The following is a 25398-nucleotide window of genomic DNA, read 5'->3' as shown; positions in this document are numbered from 1 at the left end:
CTTGATGGGCCGAATGGCCTAATTCTGCCGCGCTATCTTCTGGTCTTATAATCAGCTCCTTTTTGAATAAGTTCAGTAACACAGCTATCCTCATTGGTCATTCTCATTCACATATCCTTCACTCTGTGGAACGGACAATCCAGGATGGTTTTAATCGGATCCAATAATTGAGACTAGATTTGTTTAATGGAGCCCCTCCTAGTTTCTCCTCACGAGAGAGGCACTGAATCTCACCTTTGATTGATCGGTATATCCTTACCTTTTTGATCCAATCAGGAGTTAAAGGCTCTCCAGCTTTTGGAATCTATCTCACTTCCAGTTTGATGAAACCGTGCTTTTCCTGGTGACATGGGAATCTGTCTCCAAAGTGCAGCTCTTTGTTACAATGCATGTATTAAATTACATTCAGCGAAGGGAAAGGAGCAGAATCTCCAGCCAGGGTTCAAAAGGAGCACTGGGCTGGCATGACTTCTTTTCTTTATTCTTTCATGGAATGTGGGTGTCGTTGGCAAGGCCAGCATTTGTTGCCCATCCCTAATCGCTCTTGAACTGAGATGCTTGCTCGGCCATTTGAGAGAGCAGCTGAGAGTCAATCAATCACATTGCTATTGGTCTGGAGAGACATCTAGGCCAGACCGGAGAAGGATGGCAGATTTCCTTCCCTAAAGGAAGTGAACTGGTGGGTTTTTATGACAAACAATGGTAGTCATATGGCCATCATCACTGAGACTAACTTTCAATTCCACATTTTTGAATTGAATTGGAGGGGGTGATTTAACCTGAGGATCACCACACCTCTTGTGAGGGGCAAGGCTGAATAACCTCAGCCGGTACGTGAATTGAACCTGTGCTGTTGGCGTGCTCTACATCACAAACCAGTCATCCAGAAAAATAGTTGTGTCGAGCCTCAATGAGACCTCACCTGGACCTTTGTGCACAGTTTTGGTCACTTTATATACTTGCCATAGAAGGAGTTTAACAGAGTGATCCCTGGGATTGAAACATCGAAAATAGCAGCAAGAGTAGGCCATTCGGCTCTTTGAGCCTGTCCCACCATTCAATACGTTCATGACTGATCCTCTATCTCAACCCCATAGGCCCGCTCTCCCCATACCCCTTGACACCTTTAGAGTCTAGAAATCTATTTCCTTCTTAAATATATTCAGTGACTTGTCCTCCACAGCCTTCTGTGGTAGAGCATTCCATAGGTTCACCACGCTCCGAGTGAAAAAGATTCTCCTCATCTCAGTCCGAAATCATAGAATCCTTTAGTACAGAAGGAGGCCGTTCAGCCCATCGAGTCTGCACTGACCTCAATCCCACCCAGGCCCTATCCCCATAACCCCATGCATTTACCGTAGCTCGTCCCCCTGACACTAAGGGGCAATTCAGAACATAGAACATAGAAAAAAATACAGCACAAACAGGCCCTTTGGCCCACAAGTTGCGCCGGTCATGTCCCTACCTATCTAGGCTTATATATAGGCTTACCGATAACCCTCAATCCTATTAAGTCCCATGTACTCATCCAGAAGTCTCTTAAAAGACCCTATCGCGTTTGCCTCCACCACCACTGATGGCAGCCGATTCCACTCACCCACCACCCTGAGTGAAAAACTTACCCCTGACATCTCCTCTGTACCTACTCCCCAGCACCTTAAACCTGTGTCCGCTCGTAGCAGTCATTTCAGCCCTGGGAAAAAGCCTCCAGGAATCCACCCGATCTATACCTCTCAACATCTTGTACACCTCTATCAGGTCACTTCTCATCCTTCGTCTCTCCAAGGAGATCTCCCTCAGCCTATCCTCATAAGGCATGCCAACCAATCCAGGCAACATCCTTGTAAATCTTCTCTGCACCCTTTCAATCATTTCCTCATCCCTCCTGTAATGAGGCGACCAGAACTGAGCACAGTACTCCAAGTGGGGTCTGACGAGGGTCTTTTAAAGCTGCATCATTATCTCCTGACTCCTAAACTCAATCCCTTGATTAATGAAGGACAGCGCACCATACACCTTCTTAACCACCTCCTCTACCTGCGAGGCCGATTTAAGAGTCCTATTGACCCGGACCCCAAGGTCCTTCTGATCCTCTACACTGCTAAGAGTCTTACCCTTGATATTATACTCCTACATCCCATTTGACCTGCCAAAATGGACCACTACACATTTATCCGGGTTGAAGTCCATCTGCCACTTCCCTGCCCAGTCTTGCATCCTATCCATGTCACGCTGCAGCTTCTGACATCCCTCCAACCTATCCACAACATCACCAACCTTCGTGTCGTCGGCAAACTTACCAACCCATCCCTCCACTTCCTCATCCAGGTCATTTATGAAAATGACAAACATCAAGGGTCCCAGAACAGATCCCTGGGGCACTCCACTGGTGACTGACCTCCATTCAGAAAAAGACCGTCTACAACCACTCTCTGCCTTCTATAGCAAGCCAGTTCTGAATCCACAAGGCAACAGCCCTTGGATCCCATGCCCTCTCACTTTCTCGAGAAGTCATGCATGGGTGCCCTTATCGAATGCCTTGCTGAAGTCCATGTAAACCACATCTACCGCTTTTCCTTCGTCAATTTGTTTAGTCACATTTTCAAAGAACTCCACCAGGCTCGTAAGGCCTTTGACAAAGCAGTGCTGACTACTTTTGAGCATACTAAACTTCTCTAAATGTTCATAAATCCTGTCCCTCAGGATCTTCTCCATCAACTTACCAACCACTGAAGTTAGACTCACCGGTCGGTAATTTCCTGGGCTATCCCTATTCCCTTTCTTGAATATAGAAACCACATCCGCAATCCTCCAATCCTCCGGAACCTCTCCCGTCTCCATCGACGACGCAAAGATCATCGCCAGAGGCTCTGCAATCTCTTCCCTCGCCTCCCACAGTAACCTGGGGTACATCCCATCCGGTCCCGGCAACTTATCTATCTTGATGCTATTCAAAATTTCCAATACATCCTCTTTCTTAATGTCCACATACTCAATCTTTTCAGTCCACCTCAATCCTGTAGTACAACCACCCAGGTCTTTTTCCACTGTGAATACTGAGGTAAAATATTCATTAAACACCTCTGCTATTTCTTCCGGTTCTGTACAGACTTTCTCACCTTCACCTTTTATAGGTCCTATTCCTTCACATCTCATCCTTTTACTCTTCACATATTTATAGAACGCCTTAGGGTTCTCCTTAGTCTTACCTGCCAAGGCCTTCTCATGACCCCTTCTGGCTCTCCTAATTTCTTTCTTAAGTCCCTTCCTACAAGCCATATACTCATCTAGATCCCTATCATCGCCTAGCTCTCTGAACTTTTTGTACGCTTTCCTTTTCTTTCTCACTAGGTTCAGCGCAGCTTTCGTGCACCACGGTTCCTGTAACCTACCAACACCTCCCTGTCTCATCGGAATGTTGTCATGCAGAACTCCAGACAAACATTCCTTGAAAATCTGCAACCTTACTTCAGTACTTTTCCTCGAGAAAGCCTCCTTCCAATTTACGCCTCTAATCTCCTGCCTGATGGCTTCATATTTCCCCTTTCTCCAGATAAACACTTTCCTAACTTGCCTGATCCTATCTCTCTCCAATGCATGGCCAGTCCACCTAACCCGCACATCTTTGGACTGTGGGAGAAAACCGGAGCACCTGGAGGAAACCCACGCAGACACGGGGAGAATGTACAAACTCCACACACACAGTGACCCAAGCCAGGAATTGCGCTGGGAGGCAGCAGTGCTAACCACTGTGCGACTGTGCCACCCCAGCTAACCACTGTGCCACTGTGCCGCCCAGTGGCCTACTCCGTATCCTGAGACTGGCCCCTTGTTCTAGACCCTCTAGCCAGAGGAAACAACATCCCTGTATCCAGTCTTTCCAGCCCTGTCAGAATTTTATATGCTTCAATGAGATCCCCTCTCATTCTTCTACATTCCAGTGGATACTGGCCCAATTGACAAATCTCTCCTTGTACGACAGTCTTGCCATCCCTGGGTTGGCGGGATTGTCTGATGAGGAGAGATTGAGGAGAGTGAGTCTGTGTTCCCTAGAGTGCCAAAGAATGAGGGGTGACCTCATTGAAACTTACAAAATTCTTACAGGACGTGACAGGGTGGATGTGGATAATACAGTGAGTCTAAAACCAGGGGATATTGGGCAGGATTTTACGGCCTTGCTCGTCCCAAAACCATAAAATCCCACCCGAGGTCAACGGGCCTTTCCATGGTCTGCCCGTCGCCTGCTCCGATTCCCATGGCGGGCAGGATGGTAAAATTCTTACCATTATCTCAGGATTAGGGGTGGACCATTTAAGAGTGTGATGAGGAGGAATTTCTTCACTCAAGGGTGGTGAATCTTTGGAATTCTCTACCCCAGAGGGTTGTGGAAGCTCAATCATTGAGCATGTTCATGACAGGAATCGATAGATCTCTGGAGACTGATGACATCAAGGAGGTAGTGGGGAAAGTGGCATTGATGAACCATAATCTAATTGAATGGTGGAGCAGGCTTAATGGGCTGAATGGCCTCCTCCTGTTCCTATGATAGGAAGGTCCCAACTTCAATTTGTACAATGTTCACTGATGGTAACTGGGGTAGTGACTGGGATTCTCCAATTGACAGCTGAGTTCTGGGTGGCCTGGCAGCACAGTAGTTAGCACTACTGCCTCACAGCGCCAGGGACCGGGTTCGATTCCAGCCTTGGGTCACTGTCTGTGTGGAGTCTGCACATTCTCCCCGGTGCTCCGGGTGCTCCGGTTTCCTCCCACACTCCAAAGATGTGCGGGTTAGGTGGATTGGCCATGAACAATGTGCAGGATGATGGGGATAGGGCAGGGATTTGGGCCTAGGTAGGGTGCTCTTTTTGGAGGGTCGGTGCAGACTCGATGGGCCGAATGGCCTCTTCTGCACTGTTGGAATTCTATGATTCATATCGAATGGTGGAGTAAGCGATGGTCTATGTCGGACCACCCAGATGCAGTAAAGTAATTCAAAGGGTGCTTCAATAACAAACATTTTTAAAAATGTATTAAAAATGTAGCCAGGTGGGGAGATGGGGGGGCGGGGGGGGGGGGGGGGGGGGGGGGGGGGGGGGGGCGGGGGTGGGTGGGTGGGTGGTGGTGGTGGTGGTGGTGGGTTGGGAGGGGGGCACAATCTTTCTGTAGGAAGAAATTAGCTGTACCACAATCCAGGCACACAGGGAAAACATGTAGACTTGCCCAAAGTGCTGGCACCCTCGCCCACCGCTCGGTGCCTGGCACCAGGCTGCTGATCTGCCCCCTTGTCACATCGAGAAGGGAGGCTGAGTGGAAGATCCTTCACCAAGGCTCTCAGTGAGCCTTATTGCTTGCTAACACCCGGAGTGGGTGACCTTCCTAGGCTGAACCTGTCTCCTCCAAAATGTCCAGTGTGCCTTATAACTGACCCACCACACTGCGTGGACCCCATGCTCACCTCCATTCCTGCTTTCAGGGGTTCCAGGGTGGGGAGGGCTGCAAACATTTATTCCTCTGTTTCTGCGTCCTATCCGGGGACCCTTAGAACATAGAACATAGAACATTACAGCGCAGTACAGGCCCTTCGGCCCTCGATGTTGCCCCGACCAGTGAAACCAATCTAAAGCCCCTCTAATCTACACTATTCCAATGTCATCCATATGTTTATCCAATAACCATTTGAATGCTCTTAATGTTGATGAGTCCACCACTGCTGCAGGCAGGGCATTCCACGCCCTTACTACTCTCTGAGTAAAGAACCTACCTCTAACATCTGTCCTATATCTCTCACCCCTCAATTTAAAGCTATGTCCCCTCGTGCTAGCCATCACCATCCGAGGAAAAAGGCTCTCTCTATCCACCCTATCTAATCCTCTGATCATCTTGTATGCCTCTATTAAGTCACCTCTTAACCTTCTTCTCTCTAACGAAAACAACCTCAAGTTTCTCAGCCTTTCCTCATACGATCTTCCCACCATACCAGGCAACATCCTGGTAAATCTCCTCTGCACCCTTTCCAATGCTTCCACATCTTTCCTATAATGCGGCGACCAAAACTGTACGCAATACTCCAAGTGCGGCCGCACCAGAGTTTTGTACAGTCGCAGCATGACCTCCTAGCTCCGAAACTCAATCCCTCTATCAATCAAAGCTAACACACTAGACGTCTTCTTACCAACCCTATCAACCTGGGTGCCAACTTTCAGGGATCAATGCACATGGACACCCAGATCCCTCTGTTCATCCACATTACCAAGTATCTTACCATTAGCCCAGTACTCCTTCCAAAGTGAATCACCTCACACTTTTCTGCATTAAACTCCATTTGCCACCTCTCAGCCCAGCTCTGCAGCTTATCTATGTCCCTCTGTAACCTGCCACTTCCCTCCGCACTGTCTACGACTCCAGCGACTTTAGTGTCATCCGCAAATTTACTAATCCATCCTTCTACGCCCTCATCCAGGTCATTAATAAAAGTGACAAACAGCAGTGGCCCCAAAACAGATCCTTGCCGCACACCACTAGTAACTGAACTCCAGGATGAATATTTCCCATCAACCACCACTCTCTGTTTTCTTACAGCTAGCCAATTCCTGATCCAAACCACTAAATCACCCTCAATCCCATGTGTCCGTATTTTCTGCAAAAGCTTACCATGGGGAACCTTATCAAACGCTTTGCTGAAATCCATATACACCACATCAACCGCTTTACCCTCATCCACCTCTTTGGTCACCTTCTCAAAGAACTCAATAAGGTTTGTGAGGCACGACCTACCCTTCACAAAACCGTGCTGACTATCCCTAATCAAATTATTCCTTTCTAGGTGATTATAAATCCTATCTCTTATAATCCTTTCCAAAACTTTGCCCACAGCAGAAGTAAGGCTCACCGGTCTATAATTACCAGGGTTGTCCCTACTCCCCTTCTTGAACAAGGGGACAACATTTGCTATCCTCCAGTCTTCTGGCACTGTTCCTGTAGTCAATGACCAACACAAAGATCAAAGCCAAAGGCTCTGCAATCTCCTCTCTAGCCTCCCAGAGAATCCTAGGATAAATCCCATCCGGCCCAGGGGACTTATCTATTTTTACTCTTTCCAGAATTGCTAACACCTCCTCCTTATGGACCTCAATCCCGTCCAGTCCAACAGCCTGCACCTCAGTACTTCCCTCGACAACACTGTCCCTCTCCTGTATGAATACCGACGAAAAATATTCATTTAGTGCCTCTCCTATCTCTTCAGACTCCACGCATAACTTCCCACTACTGTCCTTTCTGGCCCTAATCTTACCCTAGTCATTCTTTTACTCCTGACATACCTATAGAAAGCTTTAGGGTTTTCCTTGATCCTACCTGCCAAAGACTTCTCATGTCCCCTCCTGGCTCTTCTTAACTCTTTCTTTAGGTCCTTCCTGGCTAACTTGTAACTCTCAAGTGCCCTAACTGAGCCTTCACGTCTCATCTTAACATAAGTCTCCTTCTTCCTCTTCACAAGAGATTCAACCTCCTTAGTAAACCTTGTCGTGAGTATGAACATTGAGTGAGCACAAGGCTGGGCTGGACCAAGACCTCACTCCCAAAAATTGCCACTGCCCCCTCCCCATGAAATTCTCCCACTCTGAGACTCAGTGCGGTGGTGGGCAGCTCCAGCACCACCTGGCCGGCCGACCGGAATGGCGGGATCCCTCATCGGATTCTGCACTTGGAACCTCATTAATTATGCACAAGTGAGTTCCCCTCCCACTCTCCTGAGCTGGAAGTTGGATTTGGTTTGCCAGCTCCCAGCTGATGGGTTCGAGGGTCCCGTTGACATATTTAAACCCCAGCACACTCATATCCCTCTCTCCAGCCCACTGTCCTCACCAGACCCTGCAGGGTATCAGCAGCCACGAGGGAAAAGGATAGCAGCCTCAATAGGAAGCCTGTTCCTCCATTCCCCCTTTGATTCCATCACTGTGAGGCACCCAGGCCCCACTTGGACCCCTACCCACCACATCTGGAGCCTCTGTGTATCCTCTTCCAGTAAACGATGTGGTAGAAATCATAGAAACCCTACAGTGCAGAAGGAGGCCATTTGGCCCATCGAGTCTGCACCGACCACAATCCCACCCAGGCCCTACCCCACATATTTACCCACTAATCCCTCTAACCTACGCATCTCAGGACTCTAAGGGGCAATTTTTAACCTGGCCAATCAACCTAACCCACACATCTTTGGACTGTGGGAGGCAACCGGAGCACCCGGAGGAAACCCACGCAGACACGAGGAGAACGTGCAAACTCCACACAGACAGTGACCCAAGCTGGGAATCGAACCCAGGACCCTGGAGCTGTGAAGCAGCAGTGCTAACCACTGTGCTACTGTGCCGCCCGAGACCATTCCGGTAGCCCTTTGGCCCCCTGGTTTGTGAGTTTTTCATGCAGCCTTGTCCGCATCCAGCTTCCCTCTCCTCGGTCTTCCCTCTGCCCTCCATCCACTTCCTTGCCCCTTGGCCTGCCAGCTTGAGCCCTCTCTCTTCCCCCCCATCACCCCCCCACCACCCCCCCCCCCCCCCCCAACCGGCCTCTCACACAGCCCTCATCCACATTGCCCCCCTTTTCTTCATCAGGCCACCCCCGCCCTCACCTCACACTCCATCCCGGGTCGAACTTCATAGCTTTGTTGCAGTAGCTGTGTGAATCCCGCAGCACAATGTTGTACAGATAGACCCTGGTGTGTGGCACGATGGGTAAGGAGACCCTTGTACTCCCTAACTTCAGATGCAGTACTGATCTGACTCAGTGACACAGGAGGGTCCAGCAACTCGGTGCTGTCCAGGTAGACACTGGTGTGTGGCTGAGAGGAAAGGAGAGACTCCTGTACTCCCTAACCCCAGGCACAGTACTGATCCGACTCGGTGGCACAGGAGAGTCCATGGGTCCAGCAGCACGGTGCTGTCCATGACGACCAGCTCGGCATGGAGATGGAGGCAGGAACCAGTCTGCCCCGGCAGAGTGGTGAACAGCTCATCAGGAGCAGCATGGCGCTATGGCAGAAAGTTGCTGCACTTCCCCCAAAGTCTCTGGCGAACTGAGGACTGCCTTGTGCGCGTCGCTCATTAGCAATCGGGTTTGATGCTGATGTAAATTCCCACTGGCGTGACGCAAGAATGGAAGACCTGACGGGATACCAGCGGGGCAGCTGTTTTAATGAGGATTTAAATTAATGTAAATTAGTACAAATGGAGTTTGTGCCACTTGCCAGTGGGAAGAGAGACCCACCATTAACCCGCCATTAGGAAAATTGCAACATGATTCTATACCAGCAGATTTCTGACTTCTTGCTTCCCGTCAGTCACTGCGCCTGCCTGCCACCTAATTCCCCACCCCCCCCCCCCTCCCCCCCTCCCCGTATCCTGGCTGGGAAAATTCCACCCCAGACTGATTATCTGCTGATATTCAATAAGCATGCAACACCAGAATGAGAGTGGGCCATTTAACCCCTCCAGTCCGATCTGTCATTTACTTAAGCCATGGAAGGCCTTAACTCCATCCGGACATCTTGGTTCAGTCACCTTTGCCGAAATGAAATCTATCGATCTCGGTTCCGAAATATTTTGTCGATCCCCAGTTTCAACAGATTTTAGGGGAGGGCGTTGCAGATTTCCACTGCCTCACTGGGGGACACAGCAGAAAGGGTGAGGGACTCAGACCTTCAGGAATGGAAAGGTGGGGTGGGATGGGAAGAGCACAAATGGACTGAGAAAACAGTAAGAAGGAAAACAAGGCATTGGGAATGGGAGCAAGTAGCTTACTGCCTCTGGGCCATGTGTGTGTGTGTGCCTGTGTGTGTGTGCAGTGTGCACATTTGGTGCTTGAGTCAGCATTAACCTTAAAGCATTCTAAAAAAGCAGAATTACTCATTTTTCCTTAACTGAAGTGAAACTGCTGACCACGTGGAATTCTTTTGTGTAAAATAAATGTTTGCCAAAGTCTTCTTGGAGCGTATCCTTTGTGGTTGGTTGCCTGCATCCAGACTGCGTCCCATGCTGAACTTCTCAATCTTAACTGTTGCAAAAAATGATAAAGAGCTCAGAGCAAATTCAAAACTGGTCAGATCAGAAAATGTAAAGAGGGGCAGCACGGTGGCACAGTGGTTAGCACTGCTGCCTCACAGCGCCAGGGACCTGGGTTCAATTCCTGGCTTGGGTCACTGTCTGCGCAGAGTCTGCACGTTCTCCCCGTATCTGCGTGGGTTTCCTCCGGGTGCTCTGGTTTCCTCCCACAGTCCAAAAGACGTGCTAGTTAGGTGCATTGGCCATGCTAAATTCTCCCTCAGTGTACCCGAACAGGCGCCGGAGTGTGGCGATTGGGGGATTTTCACAGTAACTTCATTGCAGTATTAATGTAAGTCTACAGTGACACTAATAAATAAACTTCAAAACAGGAAATATAATGACTTTAATGAGGTCCACGATGTGGCCCTCTTAGAATACGAGCTCCCAGATTGGAGAGGCGATGGCCTGGTGGTATCGCTAGACAACCCATTCACCAGAAACTCAGCCAGTGTTCTTGGGTTTGAATCCCACCATGGCAGATGGCAGAATTCGAATTCAGGAAAAACAAATCTGGAATTAAAAATCTACTGATGATCATGAAACCATTGTTGATTGTCGGAAAAAACCATCTGGTTCACGAATGTCCTTTAGGGAAGGAAATCTGCCGTCCTTACCTGTTCTGGCCTACATGTGACTCCAGAGCCGTAGCAATGTGGTTGACTCTCAACTGCCCTCTAATGGCAACTAGGAATGGGCAATAAATTCTGGCCAGCCAGTGACGCCTATGTCCCACGAATGAATAAATAAAAGATTAAGGCAGTAATGGGTTGTTAATCAGGGAGGCCTGCATGTGTACATAGTGTGAAGTGTCAAGGTTACTGGCACTCTGGGTTTATACTCTGTACGAGGAAGTGCCTGTCTGAGTGTTGCTTACTATGTAAATAAATCTAAATTTGGTGAAGGAACACTGGCCTCAGAGGAGTTATTTCAGAAATGATTTATGAGGATTACTTCCAGGGATGAGGGATATGGATGGATTGGAGAAGCAGGTCTCCTTGGAGAGAAGAAGGCTGAGAGGAGGGTTGATCGAGGTGTTCAAATTCACCAGGGACAGAGTAGATAGGGAAGAAACTGGTCCCATTGGCCACTAGGTTGAAAAACGAGACAACTGAAGATGTCTTGAGGAAAAACTATTTTAGGCAGCGAGTGGTTTTGATCTGGAATGCACTGCCTGAGAACGTGGTGGAGACAGATACAAATGTGGTTTTTAAAAGGGAATTGGACAATTATTTAAAGAGAGGTTTTATTAAGACGGAATCAGTGTCTGTGTGAGACTCTTGCTGTCCAGAGCTGAGTGCCTTAATAGTTGCTGAGTAGAGGAACTGTGGAAATAAAAATTTCTGCTGTCATTGCTGATATTGTAGCAAAGACAAATTTATTGCAATGAATCCAAACGTTGATGTGGTTTTCTTTAGATTTGTTTTCCTAATTACCTCTCCTGAAGGTGCTGTCTGCTCTAGGGATGAGTAAGTTGAGTAAACTAAGCCTAAATTCCCTAGAATTTAAAAGAATAAGAGTTGTATATAATTTTTAAGAGGTTTGGCAGGCTAGATGCTGAGGGGATGTTTCCCTGATTGGGGGCTCTAGAACTAGGAGTGACAGCCTCAGAACAAAGGGGCAGCTTGGGACTAAGATGTGGAGAAATGTCTTCACTCCAAGGGTTGTGAACCTTTGGAATTCGCTACCCCAGGGAGCTCTGTCACTGAATGTAGTGAAGACAGAGATCAACAGACTTTTGATCACTAAAGGAGTCCAGGAATATAAGAACATAAGAACTAGGAGAAGGAGTAGGCCTTCTGGCTCCTCGAGCCTGTACCGCTATTCAATAAGATCATGGCTGATCTTTTCGTGGACTCAGCTCCACTTACCCGCCCGCTCACCATAACTCTTAATTCCTTTACTGATCAAAAATATATCTATCCCTGCTTAAAAACATTCAATGAGGTAGCCTCAACTGCTTCACTGGGCAGGGAATTCCACAGATTCACAACCCTTTGTGTGAAGAAGTTCCTCCTCAATTCAGTCCTAAATCTGCTCCCCCTTATTTTGATGGGTAGGTGGAGCTGGGGTAGATGATCAACCATGTCCTATTGAACAGCACAGTGGGGGCTTGAAGGGCTGAATGGTCTAGCCCTGCTCCTAATTCATGTTCTAATGGTTCACACAGGCAATGATAGGCTGTCTGTAACACCACCACCACCACCCCCAACCCCACAGTCAAGCCCAATGCAGCCCTCCCCTGAGAACGGTCTAGCTTTTGTGTAGCTGTCAGGAATCAAGGAAAGATCCAAATTAGAAACTTCCCCATTGAAGTGAACTTTCAATCAAATCGAGGAAAATGTGTTCTTGAAACTTGAGGACAACGAGGGAGCAATTCAAAAATCCAATTAACATTAATCATACTTTAAAAAAAACATTAATTGTAAGTTAACAAAAGTGAATGTTGTGTTCCACAGACATTAAACAGGCAAAAAAAAACCAAGTAGATTTAACACACAGTCTGAGCTTACAACCCTTTTCACCAGCACGGCAGAAAAACAGGGATAATGTGTGAGAAAGTGACTGCAGGAAAGGGATTTCTACCAACAAGACAGAGTATTCATTCACTGTGTGCAGAGACTCGAGGTTTTAGCACAATCCTGTAATCCCATTCACAAGTTCAAACTCCTGAATATTGTGCCTCTTTCAGTAATCTTATCAAATCCACTTACGAAAACTCTCGCTACCCAGGCAAAAATGGGATTAAGTCCCTGCCCTCTCAGTTGGCTGGGATTGGTACATTCCATTAGTAGTTCTTTCCTCTCTCTCTCTCGCTCTCTAAACCATTCCCCCTCCCCAACCCGAGAGTGTTTTGTTGAGATTGGATCAGCCTCTGTGTGAGACTGTCAGTCAGTCTCTTACTGTTGAGAGCCGAGTGCTATAATAGTTCCTCAGCACAAACCAGAGCTACTCATCCCCCTCTCCGTGGCATAGTGGGGGGAAGCGAGTGAGGACAGATGACCGAATTAGCCAGTGGGGGCTGGACCATGGGTCTGAGGTAGGTCTGCTGTGTTTTTGGTTTCTTTACCCCCCCTCCTCTCGGCCATTCTCCCAGGTTCAGTGAAGTTAACCTAATCCAGCTGTTGCTTTGAAAGAATTCTGTAGTTTCGGAGGGGAGTGGAATGTGGGGCTCACCGTGGAGACAGGCTTTCATTTTAGGGACCCTTTCTGCTGCTTTCTCTCTTGCTGCTGAAACGATTCGAAACATTGCTGCAAATGGACCACTACTGTGGCTCTAAGCACTGAAACTGCCAAATCTGCTTAAGCTGCTGAAAGTCTTGAGCTTCCTGAGTGTTGCGGAGATAGATAAAAGAACAGGTCCCGGTGAGCACTGAACTTTCAGCAGACGAGGGAAAGTCAAAGACAGGATGTCAAAAAGTTAGATAGATTGTCAGAGAGAGGTGAGAAAGTCAAAGGCTACCAACAAGTGAGGCAGTGTGCACAAAATACAGAGCAAAATAAAGCAGATACTCAAAGGAGTTATAAAGATTTGATTTATTATTGTCACATGTATTAACACACATTGAAAAGTATTGTTTCTTGCACGCTATACAGACAAAGCATACCGTACATAGAGAAGGAAACGAGAGCGTACAGAATGTAGTGTTACAGTCATAGCTAGGGTGCAGAGAAAGATCCATTTAATTCAAGGTAGGTCCATTCAAAAGTCTGACGGCAGCAGGGAAGAAAGTGTTCTTGAGTCGGTTGGTACGTGACCTCAGACTTTTGCATCTTTTTCCTGGCAGAAGAAGGTGGAAGAGAGAATGTCCGGGGCGCGTGGAGGTCCTTGATTATATTGGCTGCTTTGCCGAGGCAATGGGAAGTGTAGACAGAAGCACTGGATAGGAGGCTGGTTTGGGATTGAGACTGAAAGAGGGTGCAGGCAGAGAGAGAGGGAGAATACAAGAGGCAGAATCATGGAAGAGAGAAAGCCAAAGAGGGAAAATTGAAGAGAGAAATTTGAAAAAGTTTAAAAGAAAGATATATAGAGGCAGAGAGAGAATGAAGAGACCATTCACTCCTTTAGACTGCTTTTGGTTGAATTTAATTAGCAACAATTTGGATTCAGTACTTTTGTAACTATCAATTGCTCTAGATCATTCTCGTCTCCTCCCACTATTAACAGTTCATGAGACAGTTCCCATTATTCGGCTGCCTGATAGTCCCCATTAACAGGCTACCTGACAATTTTCTCTTGTTCTCGCTCTCTCTCACGTTCAAGAAGAGAATGCACCATGTGGCACTCAGACAGCGCCAGCTTTGATCCCAGTCTCTGCTCAGGTTGCCCAGTTTTAGTTGGAGACACCAGGATTGGTCCCTGGGTTGAGGATGGGTCATATCGGTCAAGGTTCCAGTTCCTGATCGATGTTTTGTGACTCCTGTTGAACATCAGATGAGGATGAGAAGAGCTTAAGTGAGAGGCTTCCCCCCTCCCCCTCACCCTATCGGCTGAAGCATTTTGTCATAATGACTGCCTTGAGTCAGCTGAGTAAGGTTTCAAAGGACATTGGTTAGCACTGCTGCCTCAGGTTCGATTCCAGCCTCGGGTGACCGTCTGAGTGGAGTTTGCACATTTTCCCCATGTCTGCGTGGGTTTCCTCCGGGTGCTCCGGTTTCCTCCCACAGTCCAAACATGTGTAGGTTAGGCGGATTGGCTATGCTAAATTGCCCCTTACTGTGTAAAGATGTGTAGGTTAGGGCGGAATTAGTGAGGTAAATATGTAGTAGGGCCTGGTTAAGATGTTTTGTTGAAGAATCGGTGTAGACTCAATGGCCTCCTTCTGCACAATAGGGATTCTATGCCATCTGGTACCTATGGAATTGTATAACTCGGGGGTGGGGGGGGGGGTGGAATTGACACATTCCTTTAAAATTACAACTCGGTAACATTATTTGAAAAAGAAAACAAAGGTGGTTCTACAAAAGAATTGTGGTAGAAATCGTGTCTGCAACAACAACTTGCCTGTAACATTGTACAGCTGCACCAAGGTGCTTCATAGGAGTGTTTATCAGAAAAATGTGAACCACAATAAAGCAATATTCGAACTCGATCAAAGGGCTACGCAGGTTTCAAAGAGCAACTCAGGAAGAGGAGAGAGTGCTTTAGGGAGGGGATTCCACAGTTTGGGGTTCAGGCCCGCTGAAGGCACAGCCCCCAAAGGTGAAGCGATTTGAACTCGAGATTGTCAAGAGGCCAGAATTAGAGGAGTGCAGGTGATGTCGGGTGGGTTTGTAGGGCTGGAGGAAATAGGGAGGAGCAACAGCATTGCCAGTTTATTGTCACACCAGTGGTCAGTCTGGCAACACTGGGCGTTTTATGGGCAGCACAGTGGCACAGTGGTTAGCACGGCTGCCTCACAGCACCAAGGACCCGGGTTCAATTCCCAGCTTGGGTCACTGTCCGCACGTTCTCTCCATGTCTGCGTGGGTTTCCTCCGGATGCTCTGATTTCCTCCCACAGTCTGAAAGACATGCTGGTTAGATGCATTGACCCGAACAAGCGCCGGAGTGTGGCGACTAGGGGATTTTCACAGTAACATCATCGCAGTGTTAATGTAAACCTACTTGTGACACTAATAAATAAACTTTAACTTTGGAGTCTGGTTCTGGGGACAGCCTGAAAACCCCTTCAAATAATAAATGTCCATTGCTTCGGTACAAAGGACACTTCACGGTGCACTCTATACAAGTCAACAATTTATAAAGGAAGTCAGTCAGATACTTGGAACTTGTCACGAGAGGATTTCCCTTTTACTGTTTGACTTTGGAATGATTTGTGCACCATTTCCCTCAACATTTCACTCATCTGCTTTCCTTTGTCACTTCTTGGAATTTTTTTAATTCTTTCATAAGATGTGGACGTCACTGGCTGGGCTGGCATTTATTGCCCATCCCTAATTGCCCTTGAACCGAGTGGTTTGCTCGGCCATTTCAGAGAGTCAGTAAAGAGTCAACCACATTGCTGTGGGTCTGGATTCACATGTAGGCCAGACCGGGTAAGGATGGCAGATTCCCTTCCCGAAAGGACATGAGTGAACTGGATGGGTTTCTACGACAATCTACAATGGTTTCAAGGTCACCATTACTGCTACTAGCCTTATATTCCATGATGCTGTGGTGGGATTTGAACCCATGTCCCCAGAGATTTTGCCTGGGCTTCTGATTACTAGTCCCGTGACATTACTGTTATGCCACCGTCTCCCCCTAAATTGTATCTGTAATTTAAAATTTCTGATATGAAACAGATCCTTGCGGGAGGTAAGTGAGCAGAGTTGAGACATCAGGTCGGTGTGGGAGATCAAATATCTCTCAAGTAGGCTCGAGAAGACAATAAGTAAAAAATCAGACAGAGCACATTCGTGCATTTCCTTCCTCGTTTTCTCTCAAGAGTGGCTCGTTTGAGGATTCTAGGAAACTGTGTCACAGATAGACTGTAAGGAAGAGGGGGAAATGCACAAAGAATGCTGGAGATACCCAGCAAATCAGGCAGTGTCTGTCAGCGATAGAAATGAATGTAAGAATGTGGGGAAAGGAACATTCAGTTTCCCTGGCGCCTCAGTTTCAAACAATACTAGTCAGAAAGTTCTCTATTCCACATTCAGTGAGCAGTAAGGAAGCCAATCTCAGCCAGGATAATGGGTATAAGCGGTACAATTGGCCTAATATATATCAGCCTTTCCCACACATATCAGGAGTCTATCTGCTGTAAGGTCAGCAGAGCCAAGCTTCACCCTGTCCTGTTTGACTATGCATAAAGTGGTGGAAGCTGCCAGTCCCATGGAGTGAGTGTTTCCAGGTACTTTGACATGGAAGCTGGCCCTCTGGAAGGTCTCCCAGGAGGCGGGCAGCCAATTCGCATAAACAACTGGCCACTTGTGATCTGACTGGCAATGCCTCAACGTTCCTCCTGGTGGTGGACAGGTCTCCCCCATTGAGGGCTTGGCCTGGCTGGCGGTTGGTGGCAGTTCGCCAGAAATTGGACTGAGGGACCTGCGAGGGCTCCAACACTCATCACTCTCATCAGAGCTACTGCCATCAGTGGGCACAGCTGAAGACACCAGTCATTGTGTCGAGGGATTTGCCCTCCACGTAGGTGGTGTGACAGCTGTGGCAGAGAGTTTTAAAATTGATGTCCATCCTCTTTAGAGATTGAAATGACTTCGTGTTCCCCCTTGGACAGTGACAGTACCCGTCTTTACAATCCCTAATTGGATGGTGGACCCAGGAGCATCCTCTCAATTGGCTGCCTCTGGGAAGATTTCCGAGTGGGGTCAGAACCCGGGAATAGTCCCAACTCTCATTCATAACCTAAGGCAGAAAATTTCTAAGAGCAGTAGATAGCAACTGGGACTCTTCCCTCCGGAGTCTATTCAGTTATCAAAGTCTTCACAGTAAAGTGTGATTATTGATTCTTGGGATGTGGTATCATTGGCAAGGTTGGCATTTACTGCCCGTCCCTAACGACTGTGTGTGCCCTGCTGGACCACATCAGAGGGCAGTTTGGAGTCAACCACATTAGTGTGGGACTGGAGTCACACAGAGGCCAAAACTGGATAATCATAGAATTCCTACAGTGCAGAAGGAAGCTATTTGGCCCATCAAGCCTGCATCAACAATGGGGATAGGGCCCACCCAGGCCCTATCCCCATAACCCCATGTATTTACCCTAGCTAGTCCCCCTGACAGTAATGGACAATTTATCATGGCCAATCCACCTAACCTGCACATCTTTGGACTGTGGGAGGAAACTGGAGCACCCGGAGGAAACCCACGCAGACACGGGGAGAATGTGCAAACTCCGCACAGACAGTGACCCAGGCTGGGAATCGAACCTGGGTCCCTGGCGCTGTGAGGCAGCAGTGCTGCCAAAGATGGCAGATTTCCTTCCCTAAAGAGCATTAGTGAACCTGCAGTGTTTTGTACAATAGTCTGACAGCTATGTGGTCACATTCACTGATTAGATAGAATCCATTAAGAACTAAAAAACTAACATACATCATGTCGATAAATGCCCTCTTTACAGTGGGATTCACTGAATAGGAATCGGGGACAAGAATCTTTGTCTGGTTACTCTCCTCTCTAAAGGTCGAATGCAGGTCTGTTCAGATTTTTATGGCCATTATCCTGACAGAGGTAATTTCACTCAACTCAACCCAGGTATTAACATTGAGGCTGCCTGGTCAATACAGGCCGAATTCTGAGACACTGGCAAAGCACATTTCATATTGAGTGTGGTCCTGATAACTGCAGCACACTGACCTCATCACAAACATATTCATTTCTAAATCTGGTGAAACAAATTGTCTCTCACTCAGTGGACTGTTAAACTGGCCTCCCACCCCCCATTACTCTGCCTGAAACCAGATGTTCCAAACAACAATGAAAGGGTTGATGTTGTCTGGAGAGCAGAGAGAGTGACACTGCCTCACGGGTTGTCTCTGTAATATTGGGGAAGTTCGCCTTGTGATGTTTCGAGAGAAGCCGCAGGAATTAAAGTGGGAAAATGTGTTCATCCTCAGCATGTCTGTCACTGCGCAGAGTGAAGTTTCACTCTGAGTGAAGGAGTTCATTTGTTAGAAACAAACTGCGGCTGACTTCAATCCTGGTTCGTCAACTAGAACAGATTTGGAAAGCAGTAAGCGCAGTTTTCATAATGTACATTTATCTGAAAGAATCACTGTGAACTTGGTCTGATTCCACTCCCCGGTCCCACCTGCAATCCGGCTAAGATCAGTTAACGCTGAGCCAAGACTGAACCCGTCAGCTTTCAGCATTCCAAAGGGACCATTCCCTCCCGGCCCACCCCTCAAACACCCCATCCCCTTCTCACAGCAGCTTTCCATGCAAATACAGGTGGCACAGTGGTTAGCACTGCTGCCTCACAGCGCCAGGGACCCGGGTTCAATTCCTGGCTTGGGTCACTGTCTGTGTGGAGTCTGCGCGTTCTCCCCGTGTCTGTGTGGGTTTCCTCCGGGTGCTCCGGTTTCCTCCCACAGTGCGAAAGATGTGCTGGTTAGGCGCATTGGCCATGCTAAATTCTCTCTCAGTGTACCCAAACAGGCACCGGAGTGTGGCAACTAGCGGGTTTTCACAATTACTTCATTTTTCGACTAGGTACTTTACAGACTTCCAGAATCAACATTGAATTCAACAATTTCAAACTATAAACTCTGTTCCTATTTTGTTTCCTTTTCTTTGCATATTTCAGTTTTCTCTTATCTTCACTTTCAGACTGTAGACGCCTGCTTTTGCCACACCTTTAGTTTCCTTATTTCTTTTCTTGCCCCATCACCGTTCTCTTTGGCCCTGGAAGACATTCTGTCATTCAATCTCTCCTGCCTTCCACCCTGTCACTTGACCCAGCCACCCCTTGCTCAAGACCTATGACAGTTCTCATGAAAAGTCCACGCCTGAAATGTGAACTCTGTTTCTCTCTCCACAGATGCTGCTGGACCTGCTGAGTATTTCCAACCTTTTTCTGTTTTGATTTTATATTAGTGAAAATGACCTCTTTCCTGTGTACGGTTATCGTAATCTTGTTTCACACCCGTTGGTTTGAACTCTCCCCCAACCGGCAGGCACGGACATTGGGACCATTTCTGGATTCCAGCCTTGCTGCTGTTTGGGGTCCCATCCAAGTTAATGATAAATGATCAATTAATATTCCACCAGCGCCATCATAGAATCTCTACAGTATAGAAGGAGGCCATTCAGCCCATCAAGTCTGCACTGACTCTCTGACAGAGCATCTTTTCCAGGCCCACCACCCACCCTATCCCCATAAACCCGCATATTTATGCCACTAATCCCTCTAACCTACACATCTTTGGACACTAAGGGGCAATTTAGCATGGCCAATCCACCTAACCTGCACACCTTTGGACACTAAGAGGAAATTTAGCATGGCTAATCCACTTAACCGGCATATCTTTGGATTGTGGGACGAAACCAGAGGAAATCTATGCAGACACAGGGAGAACACGCAAACTCCACACTGTCAGTCATGGTTGGAATTGAACCCGGTCCCTGGTGCTGTGAGGCAGCAGTGATAACCACTGTGCTGCCCCATCATGTCCAACTAGTATGGGTGGGTGGGTTCTGGGGGAGGGGGGCGGGAATGCCCTTGTGCAATGGCATTGGGCAACCCTCACTGTGAGACCAGGGGGAGCATTGCTGAGAGACTGGCAGGTAGACATTGCAGCCAATCTCATTATCAGTGAAGGGGATGGAGTGTAAAATGCACCTGGCCATCGGATGTACACCCATTCCCAGGTTTCATCATTCTGGGATGAGGCTGTGATGTGGGCAGCAGACTTGCCAATTGCTGCCACCGAGCTCGCCAACATTCGCAAAAATAACAATGCTCCAACTTCCCTCTGTGAAGCCGGCTCCTCTCACCTGCCGAGGGAGCGGACACGGCTGGAGGGAGAGTGAGTGGAGGGTCCTCTCACCTGCCGAGGGAGCGGACACCGCTGGAGGGAGAGTGAGTGGAGGGTCCTCTCACCTGCCGAGGGAGCGGACACCGCTGGAGGGAGAGTGAGTGGAGGGGGCCGTCTTTTGTTTGCAAAGTTTCATGTGTGTCCCTAGATAGGGGTGTGTAGCCCTTTTGCCTGAATTGGATACTCACCGCTGTGTGTTGACAGCCTCTGCCACTGGGAGCTTGTCTTCAGGAAACACACTCAGAGGTGGGAAGATGTTGTTGATCCTGTGCATGCTGTTCCAAATCTTCCACACTCCTCCACAACACCCACCACCTCCAAAGCTGCCCCTGTGTCTGGGGAATTTCAGCCCTTTGTTTTGTTTCGGTTTACTTTTTCGAGTTGAGGGGCATGAATGCTGGAGAACAGAACATTTTGAGTTTCAGGCACTCTGCATCAGTAATAATCTCTCACAATTAGATGAAAACTATAACTCCTTCTACCCTATCCTTCAGAGAATCTGCCCCTGCGCTAACAGTGTGACAGATTCCATTTCCCACACCAGCTGTATTGGTCTGTCTGGTAGGAAATGGATTTTCTCCTCACACTTCAATCTGTGGACAATGTACCTGGCGAGTTAAGATCAGATTCTAAACTTATTCTACATGGGACAAAAACGGAAAATGCTGTAAAGTCTCAGCAGTCTGACAGCATCTGTGGAGAGAGAATAAAGCCAACGTTTCAAGTGTGGATGATCCTTTGGCAGTGTGGAGCGGAGCTCTGACAAAGGGTCATCCAGACCTTTTATTAAATTCATTCGTGGGACATGGGCATCGCTGACTGGTCAGCATTTAATGCCCGTCCCTGGTTGCCCTTGAGAAGATGGTGATGAGCTGCCTCCTTGAATCGCTGCAGTCCATGTTCTGTGGGTTGACCCACAATGCCGTTAGGGAAGGAATTCCAGGATTTTGACCCAAACATTGGTTCTATTCTCTCTCCACAAATACTGTCAGATCTGCTGAGATTTTCCAGCATTTCCTGTTTTTGTTTCAGATTCCAGCATCCACAGTATGTTGCTTTTATTCTACATGGGATCCTGGCTGAGCGAACCTTCACTTAGGACTGGACATGAACCCAGGTGGAAGAGGGCATAGGTCACTGACTAGCCCACTGGGCCACGAGGCTCCCCTCTCTCACACTGTCCTTGTCTTCCACACTGGTGGCAACTTATTCACTTCATACCCGAGGAGTCACATTCGCATGTTTATCATGATCTGGAAAGTTGTTGAGAGGCCCGTATAGTGTAGATGTCAGAAACCATTTCAACACTTGAGTGATTGGTTGCGTAAGACAGGGAGATGAAAACCTTACATAAAGAGTGAAAGAAAGAGCTTGCATTTAACTAGCACCTTCACAGCCTCAGAACAACTCACTGCATTTCATAGTCAAATTATGTCGTTTTAAAATGCAGTGTTGTGATGCAGGAAATGCGGCAGTCAGTTTGTGCACAGCAAGCTCCCACAAATAGCCAATGTGATGATGACCAGGTAAACTGTTGAAATGACAGTTGAGAGATAAATGTTGACAGAACACGCACTCTTCCTCAAATAGTGTCACGGGGCTGTTTTACATCCATCTGAACAAGCAGACAATGCAGCACTCCCTCAGTACTGGACTGTAGCATTATGCGTTTAAATCTCTCGGGAGCAGGGCATGAACTGATGCTCTTTTAGCTTGGAGGCGATGGTCTCCCAGCTACCTTAACCTTAAAGTAGTTGGGCAGCATGGTGGCACAGTGGTTAGCACTGCCACCTCACCTGCGCCAGGGAACCAGTTCGATTCCAGCCTTGGGTGACTGCCTGTGTGGAGTTTGAAAATTCTCCCTGCGTCTGCGTGGGTTTGCTCCGGGTGCTCAAGTTTCCTCCCACAGTCCACACTTGTGCAGGCTAAGTGGATTGGCCATGCTAAGTTTCCCCTTATTGTCCAAAGGGATTAGTGGAGTAAATATGAGGTGTTATGGGAATACAGCCTAAGTAAAATGCCCTGTTGGGGAGTTGGTGCGGACTCGATGGGCTGAATGGCCTCCTCCTGTACTGTAGGGATTCTATGATTCTAGTTAGTTGCACTGAGGGTATTAAACGGTGGGTTAAGATGAAATGGATCTCTCATCTATGTTTATTTGTGAGGTTGTTCACCATTTGATGATGAAATATGCCTGCTGTGATGGTACCTTTTACAAATTTGAGAATATTGTGTGTTAAGAGGCTTCCTGAGGTACAGCAACATCCCAGGGGATGCTCCACTATGCAGTGAGACAGGGTGGGAGGGATATAGTTTAAGCACTGTGATGAATTTACTGTCGTGCTCTCCTAACAACATACTAAGTAGCATCCCCCCACCTCCCCCCGCCCACGCCTGCCCACAGCCCCTCAATATGAAGCAGGGCAGAGGAAGCTAGCGGCCTTGCTGACCCTGTCACACAGCGATGCCCCTAGGGTCTGGTTTAGTGCAGGAACCGTCTATCTCCTTTGTGGAGAAAGGGAGGGGAGTTGGGGGAAAATAACAAAGGAATGAACAAAATAAGTAAACGGGTGGTTATTTAGGTTTGATTGTAGTAATCTGTTGTCATGGAGACCATTCCAGAGGAAACATATCTCACTGGGTGATTGATGGTGGAACTAATCCAGAGTCAACAAGGGGACTGTTGGAGAGAGAGTGAGTGCTGCATCAGCTTGAAGCAGACTGGTTCGTACATCTGATAACCTCCCTGAAGAAATATCCCAAATTAACGCCAAGGGATCCTGCACCATAATCTTTCACATTTAGCTTGCAATATTTTGCAATAGTTGAGTAGTTTAAATGCACCCATCATGCGCTTGTAGTACTGAGCCGTATATCACGGTAAGGCCTTGGCATTCTGTGCCCCTCCTGGCCAGAATTATCCGCTTTGAGGCATGGTGGCAGCTGGAGGAAAATGCCTCTGGATTGCTTATTAAAAGAATCAGGCCTGATTCCTGTTCCTGCTCTTGCTGGAAGTTTTATGTAAAATTGTCTGTGTATTTCACTGAGGAGAATGGTAACTCTTTGTATAGCCAACTGACATCCATTGTACAAAGTACTATATGGCTTCCACTGACTCAGTAAGATTCAACATCTTCAGAAACGAGAAGGTCTGCAATTTCAGTATCCTGACTTGTACTAATAGGGAGGCGATGGTCTAGAGGTTTTATCATGAGACTATTAATCCAGAAACTCAGCTAATGTTCTGGGAAACCGGGTTCGAATCCCGTCACAGCAGTGGCGGAATTTGAACTCAACAAAAAAAATCTGGAATTAAGAATCCACTGATGACCGTGAAATCATTGTCAATTGTCGGATAAAACCATTTGGTTTAATCATGTCCTTTAGGGAAGGAAATCTGCTGTAATTTCCTGGTCTGGCCTACATGTGACTCCAGAGCCACAGCAATGTGGTTGACTCTCAACTGCTCTTTGAAATGGCTTAGCAAGCCACTAAGTTCAAGGGCAACTAGGGATGGGTAATAAATACTGGCCAGCCAGTGATTCCCATGTCCCATGAATGAATTTTTAAAAATGTTTCTTTTAGAAGCTCTGTTATGTTATTCACCCTATTGGCTCAGTTGGTAGTCCCTCTGAGTCATAAGGTTAAGGGTTCAAATCCAACACAAGATTTTTGAGCACAGATTCTAGGCTGACATTTCAGTGCAATGCTGAGGGAGCTCTTCACTGCACTACTGGGAGTTCTGAGTTTCGAATGAGGTGTTAAACTGAGGCCCCATCAGCCCTCTTGGGTGGGTGTAAAAGATCCCATGGCGCTATGTCAAAGAAGAGCAGAGGAATCATCCCTGGTGTTCTGGCCAATATTTTAACCTCCAATCAACATCATTAAAAAAAACCTGGTCGTGATCACATTTTGTGTGGGAGCTTGCTGTGTGCAAATTGGCTGCCACGCCTCTCCTACACCATAACAGCGACGACACCTCAGAGGTACCTCATTGGCTGCAAAGTGTTTCAAGACATTCTGCATTTGTTTTTTCTTATTCATTCATGGGATGTGGGTGTTGCTGGCTAGGCCAGCATTTATTGCCATCCCTAATTGGCCTTGAGAAGGTGGTGTTGCCTTCTTGAAACATTGCAGTCCATGTGGTGTAGATACATCCACAATGCTGTTAAGGAGGGAATGCCAGGATTTTGACCCAGTGACAGTGAAGGAACGGTGATATGTTTCCAAGTCAGGATGGTGTGTGGCTTGGAGAGGAACGTCCAGGTGGAGGTGTACCCCAGATATCTGCTGCCCTTGTCCTTCGAGATGGTAGAGGTTGCAGGTTTGGAAGATACTGTCTAAGGAGCCTTAATGAATTCTTGCAGTGCATCTTGTAGATGGTCCACCCTGCTGCCACTGTGTGTTGGTGGTGTTGAGTTTCTTGAGTGTTGTTAGAGCTGCACTCATTCAGGCAAGTGGAGAGTTTCCCATCACACTCCTGACTTGTGCCTTGTAGATGGTGGACAGGTTTTGGGGACTCAGGAGGTGAGTTACTCGCCGCAGTATTCCAAGCCTTTGACCTGCTTTTGGGCAGCCAGAATATTTATATGGCTGGTCCAGTTCAGTTTCTGGCAAACCACCAGGATGTTGGTAGTGAAGGGTGCTACATAAATGCAAATCTATTTTAATGCAGTATCTATTCAAGGAGGTGGCGGTTTTAAAAGGTGCAGTGTGCAGAACGTGTGCTCCTTGTGAAGTACTGGCCCAGCTCACTGGCTTCTCAGATGCTCCTGTGAACAGCTGCTTACGGATCTGTAACCTGAGATACCCTGTACAACAAC

The 25398-nt window shown here is 47.6% G+C and overlaps 1 protein-coding gene across 3 annotated transcripts in view; it reads left to right on the top strand.

The window, feature by feature from the left end:
* LOC144502433 (SH2 domain-containing protein 3C-like) overlaps nucleotides 1-25398 on the top strand; it is a 172335-nt gene that overhangs the window by 67197 nt on the left and 79740 nt on the right. Inside the window, exon 1 of one of the 3 annotated variants that reach the window (XM_078226336.1) lies at nucleotides 12951-13134. The exons of the other annotated variants lie outside the window; for them this stretch is intronic. Within the exon in view, the coding sequence (XP_078082462.1) occupies nucleotides 13094-13134 (41 nt within the window). The 5' untranslated portion in view covers nucleotides 12951-13093. Of the gene's footprint in view, nucleotides 1-12950; nucleotides 13135-25398 lie in introns of those variants that run through there. 3 annotated transcript variants of the gene reach the window in all.

The sequence above is a fragment of the Mustelus asterias genome, chromosome 13 (assembly GCF_964213995.1).
Source record: "Mustelus asterias chromosome 13, sMusAst1.hap1.1, whole genome shotgun sequence".
Lineage (NCBI taxonomy): Eukaryota > Metazoa > Chordata > Chondrichthyes > Carcharhiniformes > Triakidae > Mustelus > Mustelus asterias.
Note: the sequence above shows the minus strand (reverse complement) of the source record. Positions and strands in the feature narration are given on the sequence as shown.